General features: G+C 38.5%; 1 protein-coding gene across 8 annotated transcripts in view; it reads right to left on the bottom strand.

The window, feature by feature from the left end:
- The window catches only part of SGIP1 (SH3GL interacting endocytic adaptor 1), a 206,753-nt gene that overhangs the window by 55,698 nt on the left and 129,856 nt on the right, over window positions 1-21,199 (bottom strand). For 4 of the 8 annotated variants that reach the window (XM_024734663.1, XM_024734661.1, XM_024734664.1 and 1 more), the window contains 6 exons: window positions 16,268-16,292; window positions 15,249-15,300; window positions 13,839-13,924; window positions 10,750-10,842; window positions 9,274-9,348; window positions 6,425-6,916 (listed from right to left, as the gene is read on the bottom strand). In XM_024734663.1, coding sequence (XP_024590431.1) covers window positions 6,425-6,916; window positions 9,274-9,348; window positions 10,750-10,842; window positions 13,839-13,924; window positions 15,249-15,300; window positions 16,268-16,292 — 823 coding nt within the window. Of the gene's footprint in view, window positions 1-6,424; window positions 6,917-9,273; window positions 9,349-10,749; window positions 10,843-13,838; window positions 13,925-15,248; window positions 15,301-16,267; window positions 16,293-19,460; window positions 19,473-21,199 lie in introns of all 8 variants that reach the window. The other 4 variants (XM_024734666.1, XM_024734667.1, XM_024734668.1 and 1 more) reach the window with 3 other exon arrangements.

The raw sequence follows: 21,199 nt of genomic DNA, 5'->3' as shown, positions 1-21,199 counted from the left end.
TGTTGTCATGTGACATCCAGTGAAAGGTAAATCCTTTTATTACTCCCTGTGACAGAAAATATATTCTTAAGACTCTTTTGGCTGGGTGGGTGGGTATCCTTCATTTTGACCATGGTACACACCAAACTTATGATAAATTCTCTTGATTTTTGCATATTCAGAATTTATTTATGTCCAAGATGAAAATGGAGGTTAGAACTTGAAAAAAAAGATTTTTCACATTATATGTATATATACATATATATAAATATGTGTGTATATATATATATATAAATATTTATGTATATAAAACACAGAAGAGAAGTATCCTTCTTACTGTGCCTCAAGCTATGAGTGCTAACTTCGTAAATGTAAGCAAACACTTGATGGTAAGCAAAGGACAAAATGTAAGAAAGTAAATTAGATGGTACGTGCATACTTTGTGTGTAGAATCTTAACAGAAACACATTGAATTGAGAGGATTTTATTTTTCAAAGGTGGCTAGGTAGGAATCTGTCTGTGTAGAGGTTTCCTGTGATGATTTTTGTGATGATTTTTAAAAGAGCCCTTGGATTTACTTTTCTGGCTGTCAATGACAAGCATGTGAAACACAGAGGACACACAGAGGTTGGCATGCACGCTGATGAGCACACCAGAGAGGTCTCTAGACTCAGGGGTCTGCCTGTCTTCAGTCATCTGTCCGGGATACACGGGTAAACTACTTGACTAACAACCTTAAGAAAGTCAAATCAATATTCCAAACTGTTCTTGTTCAGTCAGAGAAGTTCCAACTACTCCTAAGGTTTTTTTCACTTTGATTAGAAGCACAGGTATCAAATCACTCCAAGAAAAGTCTAAGAAATTGTGTCCCAGGAAAATATCTCTCCCCACCTAGCCTCCCCTCCAACATGTCACAAAGCTCTGTTCTCTGGAGACTCCTAGACCAGCACCTCCATGTCCAGATTTTCAGATTCTCAAGGAGCTTTGGAGTTGAGCAGCAAAACCCATCACCTCAGCATCTGCTCCCATCTTAGGCATGTCCTGGATGTGAAAATCTTGCTTCTTTGTTTAAACAATTTGAAACGTTGAGTGCGTTGTGTTTCTCTGTGTTGCTTATTCTAAGTGTAGTTTCATCGGTGCGAAACCCTACTAATTATTACCACCCATCCCTACCGATACCTCCTCTCCACCACTACCAACTTTTTATTGTATACTCACTTTTTATTTTGTTGGGCCAGCATCTATGTTAGGCATTTTACATGCATTATCTTATTTTATCCCCACAATAAGCTTTGGAGGAAGGTACTTCTACTGTCTCAGTGGAAAGTAAAGCTCAGAGATATTCAGTAACTTGCTCAAGGTCACGTAGCTCAAATGGTCTATGTAACTACAAAGCCTGAGCTTTTAAATGCAGTGTCTTGTAGCTTTAGGTGGACCTTAGCCCCATATTTTGCACAAAGGTCTTCTTTTTGCATGGATAGACTGCATACTTTTCTCTCAATATAAATATTCTTAGTCTTTGGCTAATCTTCTCTGAATAAAAGAATAGGGTATATTTTGACAGGTCCCACTACAAAGTTTTCTTTATACCCAGGATGTTTTCAGAAAACAGAAGTGACAGCAAAGAGATGGGAAATAAATCTTTACACAGCAAAGTCTTTGTCAGGAATTTTTATGGAGCTTTTTTGAGGGTTCTATTTTGCTGGAAAACCATGCTATAGGAGTGGGTCAAAATGTCTACCCATGGGTCTATTTCCAAGAAATAGTCTTCTGAGTCAATCTCGGGAAAAGGTCAGCTGTGGGATTTTGACTTCTCTGAGCCTCAGCTTCCTGTTTTAAAAAAATAAGACATGTTTCTACTTTGCAAAGGGGTTGTCACAATTGGAATGGACAATGCTTATTAAAGTATTTACTAAACTATAAAACACTACACAAATGGAAGGCAGTTGATGATGGTAAAGATTGTTTTTTGATACAGGTACAACTAGAAGCAAGGAAAAAAGTGGCTAGTTAACTGGTTTCCTTTTCCTTTTGCGGCACGTTTTCTTTACTGTTTTACTCACTTTTTCTTTACTGAATTGATTTCATTGATTCGTTGTGCAGTTAGAAGATACTAAGGGAGTGTTTAAGAAGCAAAACCTGCTTGACAGAACCCACACATTCAGCAGAGAGTAGTCAGGGCCTAAGGAGTATTTCACAACTGTACTAACATTTCACACAATTTTGTGAGATTACACAATTATTTTGTATTGCAAGAATATAGAGGGCTATTATTTGTACATCTCTATCCTCATTCTTCTACCTTCAATTATACTTTCATTTTCCCTTCAAGCAGTGTTCATTCCCAAGAACAATGCTGGAAAATAACTGGGCAACATTGTTTAACTTTAAAAATCACACGTACGTCATTTGAGTTTTGTGAGTTCAGAAAAGTTGGCAACCATTGACATGCTCTCAATCCATCTGCTGCTCTCAACCTGGAGTTCGATCATAACTTTGGTATGAGAACCGCATAAGGATGGCTTCAACTTTCATCTCTCTTTTTGTGTGTGTGCTTGTGGGTGGGGGAGAGGAGTGGGGGGGAGAAGTGGTAAATCGAATCCAACAGACCTGAGGTCAGACAGATACTGGCTTTGCTATTTATTGTTTTGTAATGGTGGCAAGTCCTATCTTTCAGCATCCGTTTCCTTATCTGTAAAATGAGGCTAATACATCAAAATGTTGTGGAGGAGAATCAAATGAATTAAAATATATGCACTTCAAAATATGTGAAGAATAAGTCTTTCCCAACTTGTGTTCCTTAGGACACAATTATACCATTGCTTTGAGGAAAGTATTAAACATATGTGGGAATGGTTTCACACTGCATTTCTTTTTTGGTGACCAGCACATTAAAAGCCCTAAAACAATACTGTCCAACAGAGCTTTCTGCAATGATGAAAATGTTCTGGAACAAGTGCTGTCCAATAAGATAGGCGTTAGCCACATGTGACCACTGAGCACTGAATTATGCCTACTGCATCTAAATAACTGATTTTTAATTTTAATTTTAATTAATTGCCATTAAGATTAAAATAGCCCCACGTGCCTAGTGGCTTCCATATTGGACATGTAGTTAGGAAATATATTTGTTTAATTCAACCCCAGGTAGCTCAAAGTAATTTGCTTATGGGGGGTTGTATGTGTGTGTCTGTTTGTGTTTAACATGCTTTACTATTGCTTTAGTTTCCCCAGTCGGGAAACGTTGCACTGAACGTTCTATCGTTACGGACACCTCTCTTTCCCTGGCCTCCAAACTTGCTGCAGGCCAAGAAAACACTTTCCCCATTCTATCTCCTGGGCACACACAGCCCACATAGGAGAAGCGATAGCTTTTGCCAAGAATCAGTGTCTGCATTCCAATAAAGCAATGTGTTGGCCAAACTATGTATTTTGAACTTTTGCCATAAGGAAATTAAAGTTCTTGGAGCAAATTCTTAACTTCCAACTTTTTCAATAGCAGGTAACTCTTCTGATTCACGAGGCCTGAGTACTGTCTAAACTTGGTCATTGGCAGTCATCTCAGTGTGAATGAAAATTTTAAAGTAGGCATAATGGTATCTAATTAAATATAGTTTGAGGTCTACAAGAAGAGTTATTCCCATCAGGTTAAGTTTTAAGAAGCAGGTAGTGATAAGCACTACGAATCTTTAAAACATGAGACCGTGTCCTATTGTTTTAATCCTAAATTTACATTTCTTCCAGTCTGTGTATATTTCATCAATAAAAGATTTACGAGCAAATAAACTGGGACTTAATTAAGGAGATAATGGCGCAAGTTTTATTTATTCATGAGCTTCATTGGCCCAGTTCGGTCTTCTACTTAGAAATTCAATCCTTTAATACCAGCAAAGTATAGTTTTTTCCAGCACAGTTATTAAGAATTGATAGGCTTTACTGGTAACATTTTCAAGTAATTTTAAATAAGAATATGGAAGCTAGACACTAAAACAACAAAACTCCCAAGGATTCTAGAAAGAAAGCTAGAGCTTCTTTTGTCACTCATTAGCTCAGTGGTCAATTCAATCAAACAAGCATCTCCCAGAGCCTTGTGGAAGGTGTTGGAGGAGCTGGGTGAGTAACAAAGCTCCCCTCCCCCGACCAAAGGAGTTTACTTTGAGGAGAGCATAGTGGCCGGGCCACTGGAAAGAAGGCGTTATTCCTTGAAAAGTTCTTTCAGAAGACTCAGAGTCTGGCCCAGGAAGGAGAGTCCCATCCAAGGCAATGAAAACATGCCCCTCTTTGACAGAGGACAACCAGCTTCTTTGGGGTTGAGGTCTGAACTGAAGGTTTTACCTGGGGGCCCTTTATTATCTTTACAGTTAAGTAAGAACCCCAAAGACCTAAAAAGGAATAGAGGGTGGAAGTGAGGCTCTAACCCTCCAGAATTATAGAAAGGAACACAGAGGAGTAGGTTTGGAGAGAAGACTTTTGGTGATCTTGATGACACTGTGCAGTACAGGTGTGTGTCAGTCTCAAATAAGCTTGGGATGTTTTGTCACTAAACCTTACAAGAGTGCCTGGAGGGCATAGTGGTTGAGAACACAGGCTTGAGATCAGAGAGACCTGAGGATCAATCCCAAGTCTACCACCTGCAGCTGTGTAAACTTGGGCAAATTACTAAACATCCAAGAGCCTTGGTTTTTCGATCTGTAAAATGGGGGAAAGAAGAGTATTCACCTCATGGGGTTGTTGTAAGGATGAAATGATGTGCATAAAGTTCTTGGCATGAAGCCAAGACAAGAAACTATAGCTGTTGCTCTTATTGGCAAAATAATGGCTCTCAGAGGTCCTATAGTAAAGAAGCCTGCCGATTTTGTTTTAACATAGTTTCCCAAACTTAAATTTTAGTACTGCATTCTTTGTCCTTCTTGGTGGAGGAAGGGCACACCTAATGATATAAAACACTGATTTTGTGCGCAGTGCATGTGACTCTCCAGTCCTCTCCTTGATCGGCTTGGATGCTCTCACTTTAAAGCACAGAGCAGTTTGCAAACCAGAGCAAGCACTGAAAGATACTCCACTGAAAGCAGAAGCAATGATGACTATTAGAATAGAGACAAATGCCTTTCCTTTCTGTCTCTTACTAGACCTAAATAACTTAGACTTGGTCGCCTCTTTCAAAGAAAATAAAAAACAATTAGTCCTTCACACCCCTGCAAAGGCACCTAAACCAAACCCACAGGAACAGTTTGGGAAGGCACTGGAGGATCTTGTCAGACAAACATGAGCACCAATGGAATGAATAATACAGAAGCTGCATTAGAAAAATCTTGGTCTTTCTTGGATACGCTTGGTAGTTCCCATCCTTTCATAATTAGAGAGCACAAAATGAAGCTTCAAATAAGGGAAACCAAAATATCAGATTCAATGTCAACATGTGCATTTAGAATCCCAAAATGTACATTTCTGATAAAGTGCTCCATCACCTGTCACTATACTTAGAGTTGACCTCATAGGCTGATGAGCATGTCAAATGATGACATCAGAGAGTAGTTTGTTTCAGTGGCAGCTTGATTAGGCTGGGGATGCAATAAGGCAGGCTCTTTTTTTGCTGTCCTCTAAAATCTCTTTTTCAAACCCTACTTCTTTTTCTCTGAAGTAATTAGAGGAGTTAGCATAGTTCTCCCACCATAAGGAAAATAAACAGAAAAAAAATAGAAGAAAACGCATTGATCTACAAAAACTGGGACCCTTGAAAAAAAATACAAACAGATTTATAAGCTTATAAGCTGAATAATGTCTGAGGATCTAATGTATAACATGGTGACTATAGTTGATAACACTGTATTGAATGACTGAAATTTGCTAAGAGAGTAGAACTTAAATTTCTCACCAAAAAAAAAAAAAAAAAAAAGGTAAATATGTGAGGTGATGGACTGTGTTAATTAACTTGGTGGGAGGAATTCTTCACAGTGTATGTGTATATCAAATCATCAAATTGTACACTGTAAATATCTTACAATTTTGTCAGTTGTATCTCAATAAAGCGGAAAAACCCGAAAAAATCCCAAACAAACTAGGGCTCTCGCGGAGGCATCTGATGAGGAAATCAGACATTAAACATGAAACTCATTTGCTGTGAAACCTGTCTTTCTAGAACTTTTCCTGAAATCTAAACAATGACATCACAGCTTTCTTTAAAAAATATACACCTTATCTGCAGGGTAGAAGGCAGGGCACTCCTAAGGGCTGCAAGTGCAGGGCAGGACACATCCACAGACTTGCACTATGACCGTGAGCATTCGATGGACTAGTACATGCCACAGGGCACAGGACACCCACGCCAAAGGAGGGATGGCTGAAGCTCTAAAGCCAACTGCCAGGCAGGAGGAGGGCGTTGCTCACACTGCAGTAGCCACGGCCATTCCCGGTCACACGAAGCACACTCAAACATAAGACGTACCACTGGTGGTCCCCGTACCACTGCCCGAGCCAGGTCCAGGGGATGAAACCACAGTCCTGTAGGTGGGTGGTGGTGGGGCAGGCGGAGTTGCTCTCTGCCCCAGCCCCAAATCTTTAGGAGATGAGATTGTTTCTAAGTAATCATCTTTAATGAAGGCCTGCTCAGCGACTTTCTTCTGGACTTCTTCTAAGTTGAGTGGCGATGGTACATTGCGAGGGGGACTTGGAGGTCCTGGGGGACCAGGAGGGCCCGGGGGGCCCGGAGGCGGGGAGTCAGCTGGGTTGTCTGAGGCAGCTGGTGGGGACACCACCTTTTCCCTTGGAGTCAACTCTGGAGTAACACGTTCCGGGGATGTATCAGAAAAATGGACCCACTTTTCTTCAGCATTAACAGCAACAGACTTGGGGGACAACACAGGGCCAAAAATGCTGTCCAAGTCATTGATTGATGGTAGTTTTTCAATTTTGACCTCTGTGGCTGCCTGGTCATTTCCTATGGTTAAAGTAGTTGATTTTAAAATTTAATTGACTTTGTTAAAATTATTTGTACGGGAAGTGGGAGGGGTGAGGCAAAGCCTGGTAAATAGATTGTCTTGTGAGGTGCCTAGGTAGGCATATTTCACAATGGAAAATCTTGATTGGAGTTGAAGGGGAGGGAAGAGTTCCTTGCGTCTACAATATGAGTATCGTCTTTTTTGCTATTATTTACCCTTGTGTGGGGTGACCCGAGTTGGCTACTTCTACCATCATCGAAAGCACTTGAGCACACGACTGCCCTCCAAGCCTGCTCACAGGCATGCAAAGTGTGGTCATTCTGAGAAGGCAGTGTTAGGTTCACAGAAGTGTACAAGCTCTGGAACTGGAAATTCCAAAAGGGAGGTCCCTTTGGAAAATCTGGCCTACTGAAATACAGAGGACACAACTGAAAAAGAACTGATAGCTGGAAATGACCCTCATTTGATAAAGATTGTCTACTCTGGCATATTAAATGAAAATGTTTCGTGAAACTAATGACAATATCTGTTAGTTAAAAAAAATGATCACATCATAATTAGTTGTATAGCCTCCACCTTGAACACACCAGAAACACAGCACAAAGATTATTTAAAGAGATATCCCCACATGAATATTTACAAACATACATATACACACTCCACATACCACACACATAGGATAATGAGAATACATTTACTACTTATTAGAACTGTTACATACATACCTGTTTAATAGGGAAGAAAATTATAAAAACATCTTTATAATTTCTTTTCTCAAGTCTAACCTGTTAATATCAAAGGCATAACTGATATATATCTATCTGAAGTCGCAAAACAAAAAAGTCTGTTTTGCTTAAGTATTAGCATTAGCTATTCTTTTTAATTCTTATCAGTAATAAGAGAAAAAATTAAAACTATCTTCTACAGCTTGGCAGGAAATACTTGATAACATTCAAACTGTGAGAAAGTGTACCTTTTACTAAACCTAGGTTATTTAAATTAGAAATTGTTACCTATATAATTGCAAGGCATGAGCAGAAGCCACTTTACCTTTAAATAACCTTCTAGCTATAAGAGCCAGATTTGTATTTCCATATTTCACATTTGAAAAGAGCTAACCTTCAAGGTTCCAAGGCTACAGATAAATGGGATAGCAGTTTGCATAGGCCACAATATTTATAATTTTGTTGCTGGTAGATTTATCTCTAACACATTCATGGGAATCCAAGGGGCCAAAATGATTTGAACTTGCAAACACCTTTACCTGTGACACTCTGGATGACTGTTGGGTCTGAATCAATATAAATTTCATAAATGACTATGTCTTGCATTTGCTCTTGTTGATAAATACCTCACTCTGTAGCTATCAAACTCACCAGGCTGCATAAATAGCTAAGGATGAAGCTGCAACAGAATTCCAAAGGTGATGAAGAACTGCATTCTAAGGACCCAGGCACATAAAATAACTACTATTGCCTTTTTTTTTTTTTGCGGTACGCGGGCCTCTCAATATTGTGGCCTCTCCCGTTTGGAGCACAGGCTCCGGACGCACAGGCTCAGCGGCCATGGCTCACAGGCCCAGCTGCTCCACGGCATGTGGGATCTTCCCGGACCGGGGCACGAACCCGTGTCCCCTGCATTGGCAGGCGGACTCTCAACCACTGCGCCAGCAGGGAATCCCACTACTACTGCTTTTGACTTGCTAGTCCAGTAAGACTAGGTAGATTATAAACTGTAGGAATACATAGTATTGATTTTAACAGACAGTAAAGGTGTGCCTTAGAAATTATCTGTCTAAAGGCATGCAGCAATTCCTTGCCATATTTTATCATCCTTACACATCTCTTTGCCGTGGGATAATAAATACTTTAATAACTACTGGGAAAAATTCCCACCACCCAAGCTTACCTGTATGTTGCATATCCCAGGAACCATTCTATTATCATTGTGGATGACACAGTTTTAATTCTAGAAAAAGACTTATTGGTTCTTGGAACAATACAAATTATGCCTTTTAATTTGTAAATCATTACAGTGAGATCCAATGAAGTGAGATGTCAATTGAACAATGACTTTTGATATTGAGTTTGTTTTCTTCCATCTCACAAGTAAATGTGGCCTTTGTTCGACAACATTATACAGAGAAAACATGAGTTAGGAAAGTGAACCCTTTTGTGAAACCTGGGAGTGATACTTTAAAAGAAGTCTACATAGTGAAATGTAATGGCAATAAAACTAAACGCAAACAGTTTCATGTTTAGTCTAGCCTATAGCTTCCAACACATCAAGAGCATGTTGAGGTATGGGGCCACTGCTGATTGCTACATCATCCCAGAGCAGAAAAAATAAAGCTTACCTGGTCCAGTTGTTAAGGGGGAGCCTGTTCGGGGTGGAGTGGCTGGTACGTGTTTTGGAGGCAGTGGTGGAGGTGCTGCCAGGAGATAAGAAGCCAAGCATTGCTGATCACACTCTCCCTAAGTTACACAGTATTCCCTAGGTAGGCAGGATTGGGGCTTTCGCTCATACTTCTGCTATTGGAAAAGGAATAGCCATTAACAATCCATCTTCTTTAAAGTTCAAAGCTAAGGGATTGAAGCAGGACTCATTCAGATTCTTCCATTTTATGATAAGAATTTGTCAAGAGAAAGTCAGATAGCAACAACAATAACACCGTCATTTCATTCATTCGTTCCTTTTTTCAATATGCCTCAAATACCAATGAGGTCCCATGTCCTGTACTAGGAATGAAGGACGTGGGGTTGACTACAACGAGCCTCTGCCCTCAAGGAATTTACTACTGACTGAATGAAGATCATGGTCACAGGCAATTACTGTCCAGAGTATGGTCAAGGACAATGAGAACAGCTTGGGTAGGGGCTCAGGGGAGGTTTTGTTTTTAATAGAGTCAGGATATTATCGCTTGGATGGAGTCTGGAAAGATTTCTCAAAGTTATATGTCTTAAATTTTGGGTATATTTTTGAAAGACTGAAGCAAAATGATTTGGATCAAGGAAGAATGAACAGATTCCTTTGATGAAATTATAGCTAAAAAAAATCCATGAGATAGAAAAAGTATTGTATTATAGCCCCAACCCAGAGACTCATCCTTCTGAACTGGGCTTGTCACTTTGTGGGCCAAAGTTAAGAATTTCAACAGGTACGCTGTTTTCTTATTCTTTCTTTAAATGTATGTTTTCCTCTCACTGCTATATTTGGTAGATTTGATGAGTTCACTTTTTTCTTCAGGACTTCTTTCCCCAGCCACCTGGAGTAAGGGTTGGGGGCATTCTGGAATAAGTGGAGATGATGGCTCTCTTTGCTTTGAGATGAAATTGCCCTGATCTCCTATCTCAGCTTCTCTCTACCATATGGCATCATTTCTTTTGTTCTCCAATTATCACTCTTTCCTCTCAATGTGTCCTCTCTATTCTCTGTAGCCTCAGTTGTTCTGTAGGCCTAGCAGAGACCTTACCTGATTTGGTTACCTCTGTGTTGTGTGCTAGCCCACGCCTGGAGAATAGCAGGGTCTTTAGTTCACTTGCTTATCACTCCTACATAAACCTATTGAACGAATGAATGAGCCTGTGGGACGTCAGAAGAAGCTATAGATTCCAAGTTACTTATTCTGCTTTATTTATTTTATTATTCCTGTCTCAACCAACTGTCCTAGGTCCCTGTAACTCTAAAGCTTATCAGGATAACATCTCTTCTTAATGTTAAACAGTCCAAATGTGGCTTACGTAGACTTTGTAAGGGTTGCCTAATTTCACTATGCAGGCAGACAGTAAAATGAGTCACTTATTTTTCCAGACAGAGCAGACACATAACTTACTTCCAGTGGGAAAAGGCCTTGTTAACTTTGGCGACTCTGTGCTTGGATTAATTGGTTGGCCTGGACCCCATATCTCAGGCTGATCTAAAAGAACTGGAAACATAAAAAGAAAATTTCCCAGGGTGAGTTCAAAAAAGAAACGTCCTGAGTTTAGAACTTAAAATTTCAATTTAAAGTTGAGTTTCACAAAATTACTTCTGTCTTCCCTCAGTCCTAGCAAATTAATTTAGAGATGCATTGTTCCTCATTTTTTTCAAGCAGAGAATGGACAAAGGAGCAGAGTGTGTGTGTGTGTGTGTGTGTGTGTGTGCGCACGCAGGGGGTGTCTGTGTGTGCACATATAGCTAAATAAAAACTTGCAAAACAGAGCGTCTGCATTCTTTTCCTGGTTGGTCACTTAAGGACATTCTAAATGTCAATACATGTACTGGCTCCTTTCTGGCACCCACTTGAAAATCCAGGCATTACTCCCATGGACATTTGTTTTAAGTTGGTTTATTTAAAGTTTGCTATGAATAGGCTTCAAGAATGAAGATGCCTGGATTCTGTACAGTGGTTCCCACCTTTAAAGCATCTTACGGGGTCTTTAAACAATCCTTTTACAGTATCATAAAGAGAAATTAAATTATTCAAAAAATGTTTGGTGAACATATTAAGAGAACCAGAAAAATAAATAATTCCTTAGGCATCTAAAGTAAATCAGGGCAGTTAGGTATTAGGCCTAAGGGCACTGAATCTAATATTTCTTCTTTTCTTTTTTTTGGTTGTTGCCATGGTAACAATGTAATGAACTAGCTCTTCTCAGCACCTATCATGTGCCAGGGTCTGTGTAAGTACTGCTGGTAATTCATTAGGTTGTAAAACAGGCTGGAAAGTCAGTTGGATGTGGATTTGAATCCAGCCTCTATGCTTACTCTAGGACCTTGGGCAATTCGTGTAACCTCTGAACTTCCCTTCCTTCAGTGTAGGGATAATAAGAGCAATCTCAAAGAGTTACTAAAAGGATTAAAGGAGGTAATGTATATAAATATAATGTATATAAAATACATGTAAAACACTTATCACAAGGTCAGTAGCTATTATGATATATTTTAGTCCTCACCTCACCACCATGTGGTTGATATTGAGGAAACCAAAGATTACAGTGATTAAACAACTTGCTCAATGACATACATGGTGAAAGTAGCAGAGCTAAGATCTGATCCCAGGCGTGCATTCCTAACTCCAAAAATATCTACTTTCCTCTCAGGCTTTGTAAACTAGTGATAGAAGAATCAATAAAGAAAGAGTGAGTAGATAAGAAAAGTAGGTGCAGATATTGGAAGAACTAGTATGTTCGGTGCAAATGTTGGAACTTTACAGAAATCCAGGGGCTGAAACCACCTAAAGAACAATCAAGACAGGCTCATTGACAAGTTCAGTTCCTCTCCACCACAAACCTCAATGATGGTCTTAGCTCTGTTTTGTTTTAACATGAAAGCACACATTCTCCAAAGATGTAATGTAGCATTTGGCTTTTTGTAGATGCAGTGTGGGACACCACTTTGATTTTTATGAACTGTTTTCTATTTTGTCTATCAGGTTTATATAATGTTATGGGATTTTTTAATAGGTAGATTCAAATGCAACAAATCAAACCCCACCTTCAGTCACTACACATGACTTTATGTCATTAAAAGTGAGACTGATCACAGATCGGTTAATAAGATAACTGAGAACCTCACCGCAGGGCCACCTTTATTTATGGATTCTAAGTTGTAGACATGTAAATCACTGAAGGAGTATTTAGGGATGTTCTTTATACACTTCGCTAACTACATTGTTGAAAAACATTCAGCTGTGGCTGGCTGCTAGCTGTCTCCCAGGATCCATTCTCCATTTCTTCTGCGGTTAAAGTTAAGCAGGCCATATGGCACTAAATTCTTTCTGATGGGCTCTGGTTGGAAGTGATGTGTGTCTCTTCCAGGTTTTGCTCTTACAAGAATTGGCAGTGAGTTCCATGGGTCCTCCCCTGCCCCCCTTTCTTCTGATGGTGAGAGCTGCAGCAGCCCCCTTGCACCCAGAGATGAAGGCCACATGCGGAGGATAGAAGAGCCACCCAACCAGTCCTACATTGTGTATTTCGAGGCTGTTTACATGAAACAGAAATAAAATTCTATCTTGTTTAATTCACTGTACTTTGGAGTCTCTTTGTCACTGTATCTTAGCCTACTTACTATGCTTTCAAGTCTTGTTGTTCTTAACACTTATATCTAATTTCCTTCACCGATTGGTCCTAGAAAAATCATCTTTGATTTTTTCTTTGATTACATGACCATAGGGGTCTTAAATCAAATGATTTCTATAAAAACATCCCATATTATCAAATATATAGCTGCTGGAGATCCATGCATTGGACATAAATACATTTTAGGAATAGATTAGATCCCTTTCATAAAGAGTTTCTTTTATGTCAGCAAGGTATACATTACTCACAGCCATCCAAAAATGGTTAATGTTTAAAAGTTAAAATATTTAATTCTAGGAATAAATATTTAATAGGTAAACCCAACAATAACAGCCAAAATGATATTTCTCCCATAACATTTTATTTCTAAGTTGCTAAATGATTTAAGGTCATTCCTGGGTCTTGAACCTGCAAACAGTGTCTATTGTGTGAGTAAGACAATTGACACCTTCACTGATGAGGTCGACAAGAGAGAAAATGTGGTCAAAGAGGCTATATCACAACGACAGTGACTGTGATGGGGAATTTGAAGGTCTGGCTCCATAATAATGGCTGTTTGGCTAATAGAACACTTATTCCCCATCCAGTGAGTTGTAGAGATTTGCAGTAATTCTTATTGGCCTCTTTTGAAGAGTGAACTTGTTAGCTCTTAGCTACTCCTGGAAGTAAAGTTTCAAATCCTGAAATGCTAGAGGTCTGCAAACAAAATTCCCATGCTGAGAGCACACCTAGATCAGAACTATCCTTTCTCATGAAGATCTGGTGATACCTTACAAACATGCCTCAAAACACATTTACTCTAGGTAAGTTATACTTTATTGAAAGGAAAAACAAATCTATAGATATACAGAGTTTTTCCTACCTTCTGTCTTCTGTTCATCAAAAGCTGATTCTAATGGTGGGCCAAAGAGGGGAGCAAGTGCCATGGTGTCATCTGGAGGTTTTCTGCTGAATCACACACATTATAGCAAAACATAGAGAAAGGAAATATTAATGTTAAAAAAGATATAAAGCTTCCAAATATTTTCCACGGTAAGGCCGATGTATGTGTGTGCACTTATGTACATATATATGTATGTACTCAAGCTCCCGAGGGGCTAAAAAGTATATTTATGAAGAGGTCAAATGTATACGGACAAAAGGATCAGTAGGAGGTAAGATCCCTCATTCTCAACGGGGGCCCAAGGGGCTGGTCCAACAGAAACAAGATGAAGAGAGAAACTCTTTCAAAGCATCTGAGTCTCTATACCTAGAAGATATTATTAAAGATAACAGTTTATTGAAAAGCACCTTCTTCTCTTAAGATCTCAAAAACCATTTATATCTGTCTTCACCACATCTCTGTGTTGTAGTTAATGTGGGTTTATGATTAGTGAAAGTCAGGCACAGGGAAGCTAAGAAACAAGCCACCAGGAAGTTTGTGTTTGAATAAGAAACTGAGTCTACCAGCTTCTAACTTCCATCCTCCCCTGACCGCCCCACACAGTTGACTAATTATAACTTCCTAATACCTTAATACTGCACATTAGAAAAAGAAGAGCATTGAGAAATCAGGGGGGAAAGACAGGTAGTAAGTTAGATGCTCATCCTTTCTACTAATTATTACTTAAACTGATTATTAAAGAAAAGCTGCATAATTATCTCCATTTCTTCCCCAGACCTGATTCCCTTCATTAATCCTCATGAGTTCTGTGTGTGTTGGGGGATAAGAGGTGAAGAGGAGAGGGGAGGGGTTAGAGAAGGAGGGAAAGTTAAAAGGATCCAGCCTTTAGATAGAAATAGGAGTCTTTGGGGGAAACATTGCTTATGTGTACAATACTTACTTATCCCAAGGATTACACAGTGTAAAACACAATGCTTTGCCAAAAACAAAAAGCAAAATAGAAGATTCCTTTGGTGTGTGGCAGGTAGAATGTATCACAAAATTGTAGCCAGATAAACAGGCTACTCTTTGTAAGGCAATATAATCATATTTCAGATCAGCATTCCAGACACCAAATGACGTCTTCATGTAGACGTTTAATCCTCTCATTAGTGAGGGGCTCCATATTCTGATAGATGTTACTTTAGATGACTACAGAGTACTTTCCTAAAGATCTCCCTCAGGCTGCACTTAGGAGAAATGATAACATATTTGAAACTGCTGTGACATACACATATGGGCAGGCCCTTTGTTATTAGATGCTGAGACTTTAGCCCAAAGGAGATTTGTTTCATTGTTAACAGTGCATGATGCCTTGCATAAAACACAACTAGTGTTTTTCATGCTCACCTTATGAGTTCTGGAGTTGGTGTGGAACGCCTGGGTCTCGCTACTTCTTCACCTGATGCACAGGACAAAGGGAATTTTTAGGCATATTTTTACCATTTTTTTTCTTTTATGTCTTATGAGCTATGTTTGGAAACACTTAGAGATTTAAGTCCCATCAATAAGCAACTCCATGTGAAAACTTTGCAAAACAAACCCAGAAAACAAACCCTCTCCCCTGGCAATGCAACAGCCATATATTAGGCATATGTAGTAGCATTTTCTTTGGCATTTATAAAACTAGTTAACCAGGGAATTACCATGATAAGCCAGCAAATGGAAGATGTGTACACTGTAGAGCTTAGTGGAATAGCACACCATTCTTTCAATGCCTGCTGCCTTGATCAGTTCTGCTTTTCAATTACCATAAGAGAATACTAAGCCAGGCCATATGTACATAGTGCATGAATCCAGCATTCTCTGCCTGTTCTTTTCTTGAAATGCCAAGAAAATGTTATACCTTTAACTAGGAACCATTCATTTAAAATTTCCTAGAACGTGCTGTATGCAGCAGAAGAAAATCATGCCACATGTATATTATAACCTATTTCATATAGCTTTGGTTTACTAAGATTTTCACATCAAATAACACAAAAATGGGTAAGTTGCATCTACCTTCAGTTCCTTCAGCCCTCCTCCTCTCCCTACCCCAATAAGCAAACACACACTTGATTAAATTCATTTCTAAAGTCAAATGATACAGTAAGAGTTGACAAATATAGGAAGAAAATAGCAATGTTTACCCCAAAACATATTCACTTTCAGGATCTAAACATTAGTCATTCAGAACCCAGAGAGCCCTTTTATCATTACAAGATTTCTTTTATCATTACAAGATTTCTTTGCTGTAAGAGTAAGACGTTTGTAAGCCTTAAAAATCAAGCCCAAGAGTGTATACATCAAATGTATATATGCTCCAAGATCCAAGGAACTGTTCCTTCTTTTAAATCGTACTCTATTTCTGGTAGCTAAGATATACTTACTGGATAAGTTCCTTTTAATTGCACCCTAGAATTAGAAATAGACACTATAAGGTTTAAGACCACATATATGTTATGTACAATATGTATATTTCTGTCATTTCAATTAAACTGAACTCAAAGAAATGCAGTTGGGGAAAAATGAATTTTTTCTCAGAATTGCATTCAAGTTGGAAATTGTAGACACACACATATAAATCAATTTTTCATTTTATTCAAAGATTACAGAGAGGAAAGAGAGTAAACAATAAGTCTTCCAAACCAGAAGAAAACCCTTACCTGGGTAGATTTGGTAAATTAAAGCAAATATTGAATAGTCTATTAAAAAAAAACCCTTGAAATCTAGCAGTCAAGAAAGTAAATCCATGTTTAACTTATGTTTAATGTTTAAAAATTACCGACTGTATGAGGAGTACTCTCTGCTCTTATCAGATGGGGTCCCTAAGTTTCTTGTAGAAACAGTCATTAGTTACGAATGCAATTTTTAAAGATACATGTGGAAAATGTTAAAAAGAAGGAAAACTTGAAGGTATTACCACTGAGTGGGCTGTTCTATTCAGGGAACCAGAGAATTCCATTCTTTCCCATCGGCCCTTCCTACCCCAATTTCTTTCACTTGCCTGCCATGGGGGCACCAACCTATCAATTGGGTGTCAATTAGGTGTCATTCCTTTAGCTCAAGGTGCTGTGATTCTATAGAAATGACAATTTCCCTGTCAGGAATAATCTGAGAAGGTCATTTTCAGATTTATAAGGCCCTAGGAGAAAATTATTTTGACAACAGAAGATTGATTCAAGTTTTGATTCAAAACTGCTGTGAAAGGTCCTTAGCATGTGATGCTTCCAGAAAAGCAGACCACTAGAAGCGTGGCCTCATAAGATGGGACATGGCTTGGCAGGGCCTCCTTAGGAGAATGACAGGGGCAGAGTTCAGGTTGGGGAAGTGGAAGTATAATAAAGTTTTCAAAAGGGTATGACTATGAGTTTGGTGGGTGATAATCAAACACATTTTTTTCTACTTTCCTACTTTGGTGAAGGCTCAACATGGTGGTCACAGATGTTTTCTTCTCTCAAATGATAACAAACAACTCAGGACAAGACGTAGCACCTCTGTAACAGAACTATAAGAGGATTCTTTCCCTCTTTCCTAAGGATTTATCAGAATTTTGTCTCATTTTGAACTCATTTACAATAGAGGAGCAGTTTCAGACTGAATAAGATCCACTAGATGTTTTTTAGTGACTTGCATGTATGTGCTATATAGAGATTATTATACATTATTAGTAAAAACTTTTTAATAAATATTTTATTTATTTTAATAGATAAACACTTTAAATCAGTATGTGTAAGTTAACATGTTCATTTAAATTAATAAATATTTAAAACAAATATGATCATTTAAATCAGTTATGGTCATTATAGGAGTTTTGATGTGGGTTGGCTTTTGGAAAATAAGACTCTGTAGACAAAATAATAAGAGAACAAATTGTTTAAATGGAGTTAAAATGTTTTTCTAGGTTGGAGAGCCTCAGATTGTCAGATTTTTATTAATAAAGTCTGAAGGAAGAGATCAGGTGGAGGCGTTAGGTCCAAGTAGTCAATCACGAGGTTGACACTGAGGGAATAGGACCTACCTAGTATAGTGAGACCTGAAATTCAGGAGTTAGGGGACCCCAGAAGCTGTATTGAAGACCTTTTGGTCTCTGTCTTACCCCTTTATTTATAATGTAATATTCATGAAACCAAGAAAGATACAAAGCTTCTTTGGTGTTCATTGGTATTCATCATTTCCTGGTGTATCAATTCATTTGATAGATGTTTATTGTTGAGAGGCACTAGACAAGAAGCCTCTGTGATATTTTATTAAATATTCCGTATGAATGAACAATCATCAGTGAAGAGGAAGAAAGACATGGCAGAAATATGCAAGAAAACCGTTGTTTAGAAATTAGAAAGAATAAAATCATATCAATTTAGAAAGGAACAGATGTTCAAACAATAAGCAGGAAACCATTAGCAACAGAAAAGAAAGTCCCGTTGTCCCATGATCTGGCATACAGATTTCGATGGCCTTGCTGTCGAAACAGGACAACTCTAGAACAAGGTTAAGGTGATGTCGACCACATAAAGCACATTCAGGAAAAAAGCCTATTGAATCCTGAAACCTTCTCCTCCCCAAGTGACCACATTTTCTTCCTTTCAAGGACTGTCTTTATAGGCAGACTGTGAATAGACTTCCTGCATTTTGCCTTAGTTAATTCCCTCTTTTTCTTTTTTTTAAAAAAGGAGTAACTTGTCATAATCTGAGCTGTGACCCCACTGCTGGATTGGAATCAGCCACATAGTCCCTGTAGGTGTTATCTTTGATCATCAACTACGTGGATTAAACAGAGAACCACAGCTTGTCAGCTGGTGCAGAGTATTTGTCTCAAGTAGTAATTGACTGATCAAATTGGCATAGGCCTACTTTCTGACAGCATTGTTTCAGTTCCATTTCCTCTCTCAAGGGACTGACTGGGCAGGTCCGGGTCATTTCAAACATAGCAAAGTCTCTTCTTCTTGTTGCCTCAATGTTATCACACGGAGGAAAATAACAGATTTACTTTGAGCAATGCAAACTAATACTGATTTGCCTTCAGTGATGAAATATATATGTGACAGCCTAGAAAGATTGACTTGAAAGTACGGCTCTTCCTCCCAAGATAGAAATTATGATTGTGTATGACTGTATATCAGTACACTGAACAATTTGAGTTATGGTCCAGGGACTTATGTTAAATTCAGGCTTAAAAACAATGTGGTTTACAAATTCTTTCCTTACTTGCCTTACAGTTTTCTTATTCTTTATTATCACCTTGCTATACATTTCTATGGTGATTTCTGGACAATCTCCAGCCCTTGTACACACACACACACACACACACACACACACACACACACACCACACTTTTTACATTTAGCACTAGGAGTTGGGGTACCTATGTATTAGTTTAATTTGTTATGGAAAATTGCTCTGATGATCCTAAAACATGCTCTTGACACATATAAGACCAGAGACTTTCAGCCACTAAACCTAATTCATCTGCCTCGTTCATACTGGGTTATCATAAATTTAACAAGAAGCCAACCTGGCCACCTTGCCTAGGCAAGAATTATCTCTATACATGTTTAAGGTAAAAATGTTGAGGATTCTTACCGGGCTGCGCCTCTGTGATCAGCAAAAAGGAAGAGAGAACAGACACCTAGTCAGAGAATGATGGATCAGTCAACAGGCTTGGGTAATAGAAGATTTCATAAACAGCTAACTAAACACACACTCCAGGTAATCAGGCCAAAGGAAGACAGGCAGTCATTGTGTTTGTGGCTTATTTAAACCATAATGAGGTTTTGGAGAACCTTAAGGAGAATCTATCCATTGCATAATATAGCTTTGCTAATGAGGATGTACTGGTTTCAGTTATGTGTACATACAGACAAAGCAGAAACATACAAGAAAATTTTACTGATAGATTTAAATGTCTTGTCATACAGAGTTTTTCTTCATATTGTTTGAGGAGGGGAGTTTTAGAAACTGGGTAGTACAGAGAAAACTGTTTCCCCACACAAAAGGGTGTTAGCAAACATCATAGACACGATGCATTTCCCACATAATTCAGGCTTTAATCGGAGGCTCCAAAAATCAGAGAGCAGGATTAGAGACACCTCTTCTTTGCCTAGCTCTTCTCTTTAGTGTTCTGTGGAATGAGTGCGGATGAGGACTTTTTTAAAGTATATGTTCTTGGCCTGGTGTGATTTGGGCAGCCTCACCCAATGGGTAGAATGTGGTGGGGAAGATAAGGAGCTCCTGACAAGCACAGGTGCGAATGATGAAAATTGTCCAGCACCAATAAAACACTGGTGGACCAGATGATGCCTGGAAAAACACAAAATGCTGACCTACGACTTTTTTCTTTCACTCGTCAAACCTTGATCATGGCTGCTATCAATTTACCCCAACAATCTCTGGTTGCTCTCCCTCTTTGGGATTTTTCTGTAGTAACAAGAGTGACTATGATGTGAGTAGGGAAAGAGCTGTTGCTCAGTTTCTCTTTCAGGATATGGGCTAGCTTGTGAATTCACCAGAGGCTACCTGGGACCCAGTACCAGCCAAATTCCAAAATCCAAGCAAGAAGCACAAACACAAAAGTATCTAGCAGGTTGCTTAAATGAAAAAGATGATTCTACTCTCCATAACATAGACAAGAAATAAAAACCTATAGTGTTTTATACCTACTCCAGTTGATTTTACTTGTAATATTTTAGATATTATTATTTGCCATATTTTTCCAGTTCTGTTCCATACGGATCCCATCTTTCTTATAAATCTGTCTATATGCATGGATGCAATTTAAATGAAATTAGAAAAAGGACACGTTAATATGTATTTCTGGGCTTACATTCTTTTACTGACGAATTCATACTGTGTTTTGAGAGAAATCCAAGCACTCTTTTATCTATTTAGACTTTATAATTCTTTAATGACCAGGCTAAAGTTCTTCACTAAAGAAGATGTGGGCATTTATGATTTTGCTTTAATTGCATGTCAAACATTTCCTTCTTAAGAGCAGCATAAAATACAGCAAAGAGGGGATTAAAAGTGACACAATTTCCCCCAAGATGATTATGAGAAATAATGCAAAATAAAATGTGTATTGCAACCATATAGAGGCAGAACCTTAAATTCAATAAACTTTGTTAAGATTATAGAGAACAACACTGTTCAAAATAATTTCAATTATATAAATTCACCCAAATTAAGTCCAGTGAATTAAAAACCTATATATTTTAATCAATATTTCCTGTTTGTATTTTTTCTAGTAAAAGATAACATGAAAAAAAGGAACATCAAGGAACATCTGTTGAAATCCATGTAGTCACAGGTTTATTAACCAAAAG

The sequence above is a fragment of the Neophocaena asiaeorientalis genome, unplaced genomic scaffold (genome assembly GCF_003031525.2).
Source record: "Neophocaena asiaeorientalis asiaeorientalis breed wild unplaced genomic scaffold, Neophocaena_asiaeorientalis_V1.1 scaffold15, whole genome shotgun sequence".
Classification (NCBI taxonomy): Eukaryota; Metazoa; Chordata; class Mammalia; order Artiodactyla; family Phocoenidae; genus Neophocaena; species Neophocaena asiaeorientalis.
The sequence above is the reverse complement of the archived record's forward strand: the minus strand, read 5'-3'. Positions and strand labels throughout refer to the sequence as shown.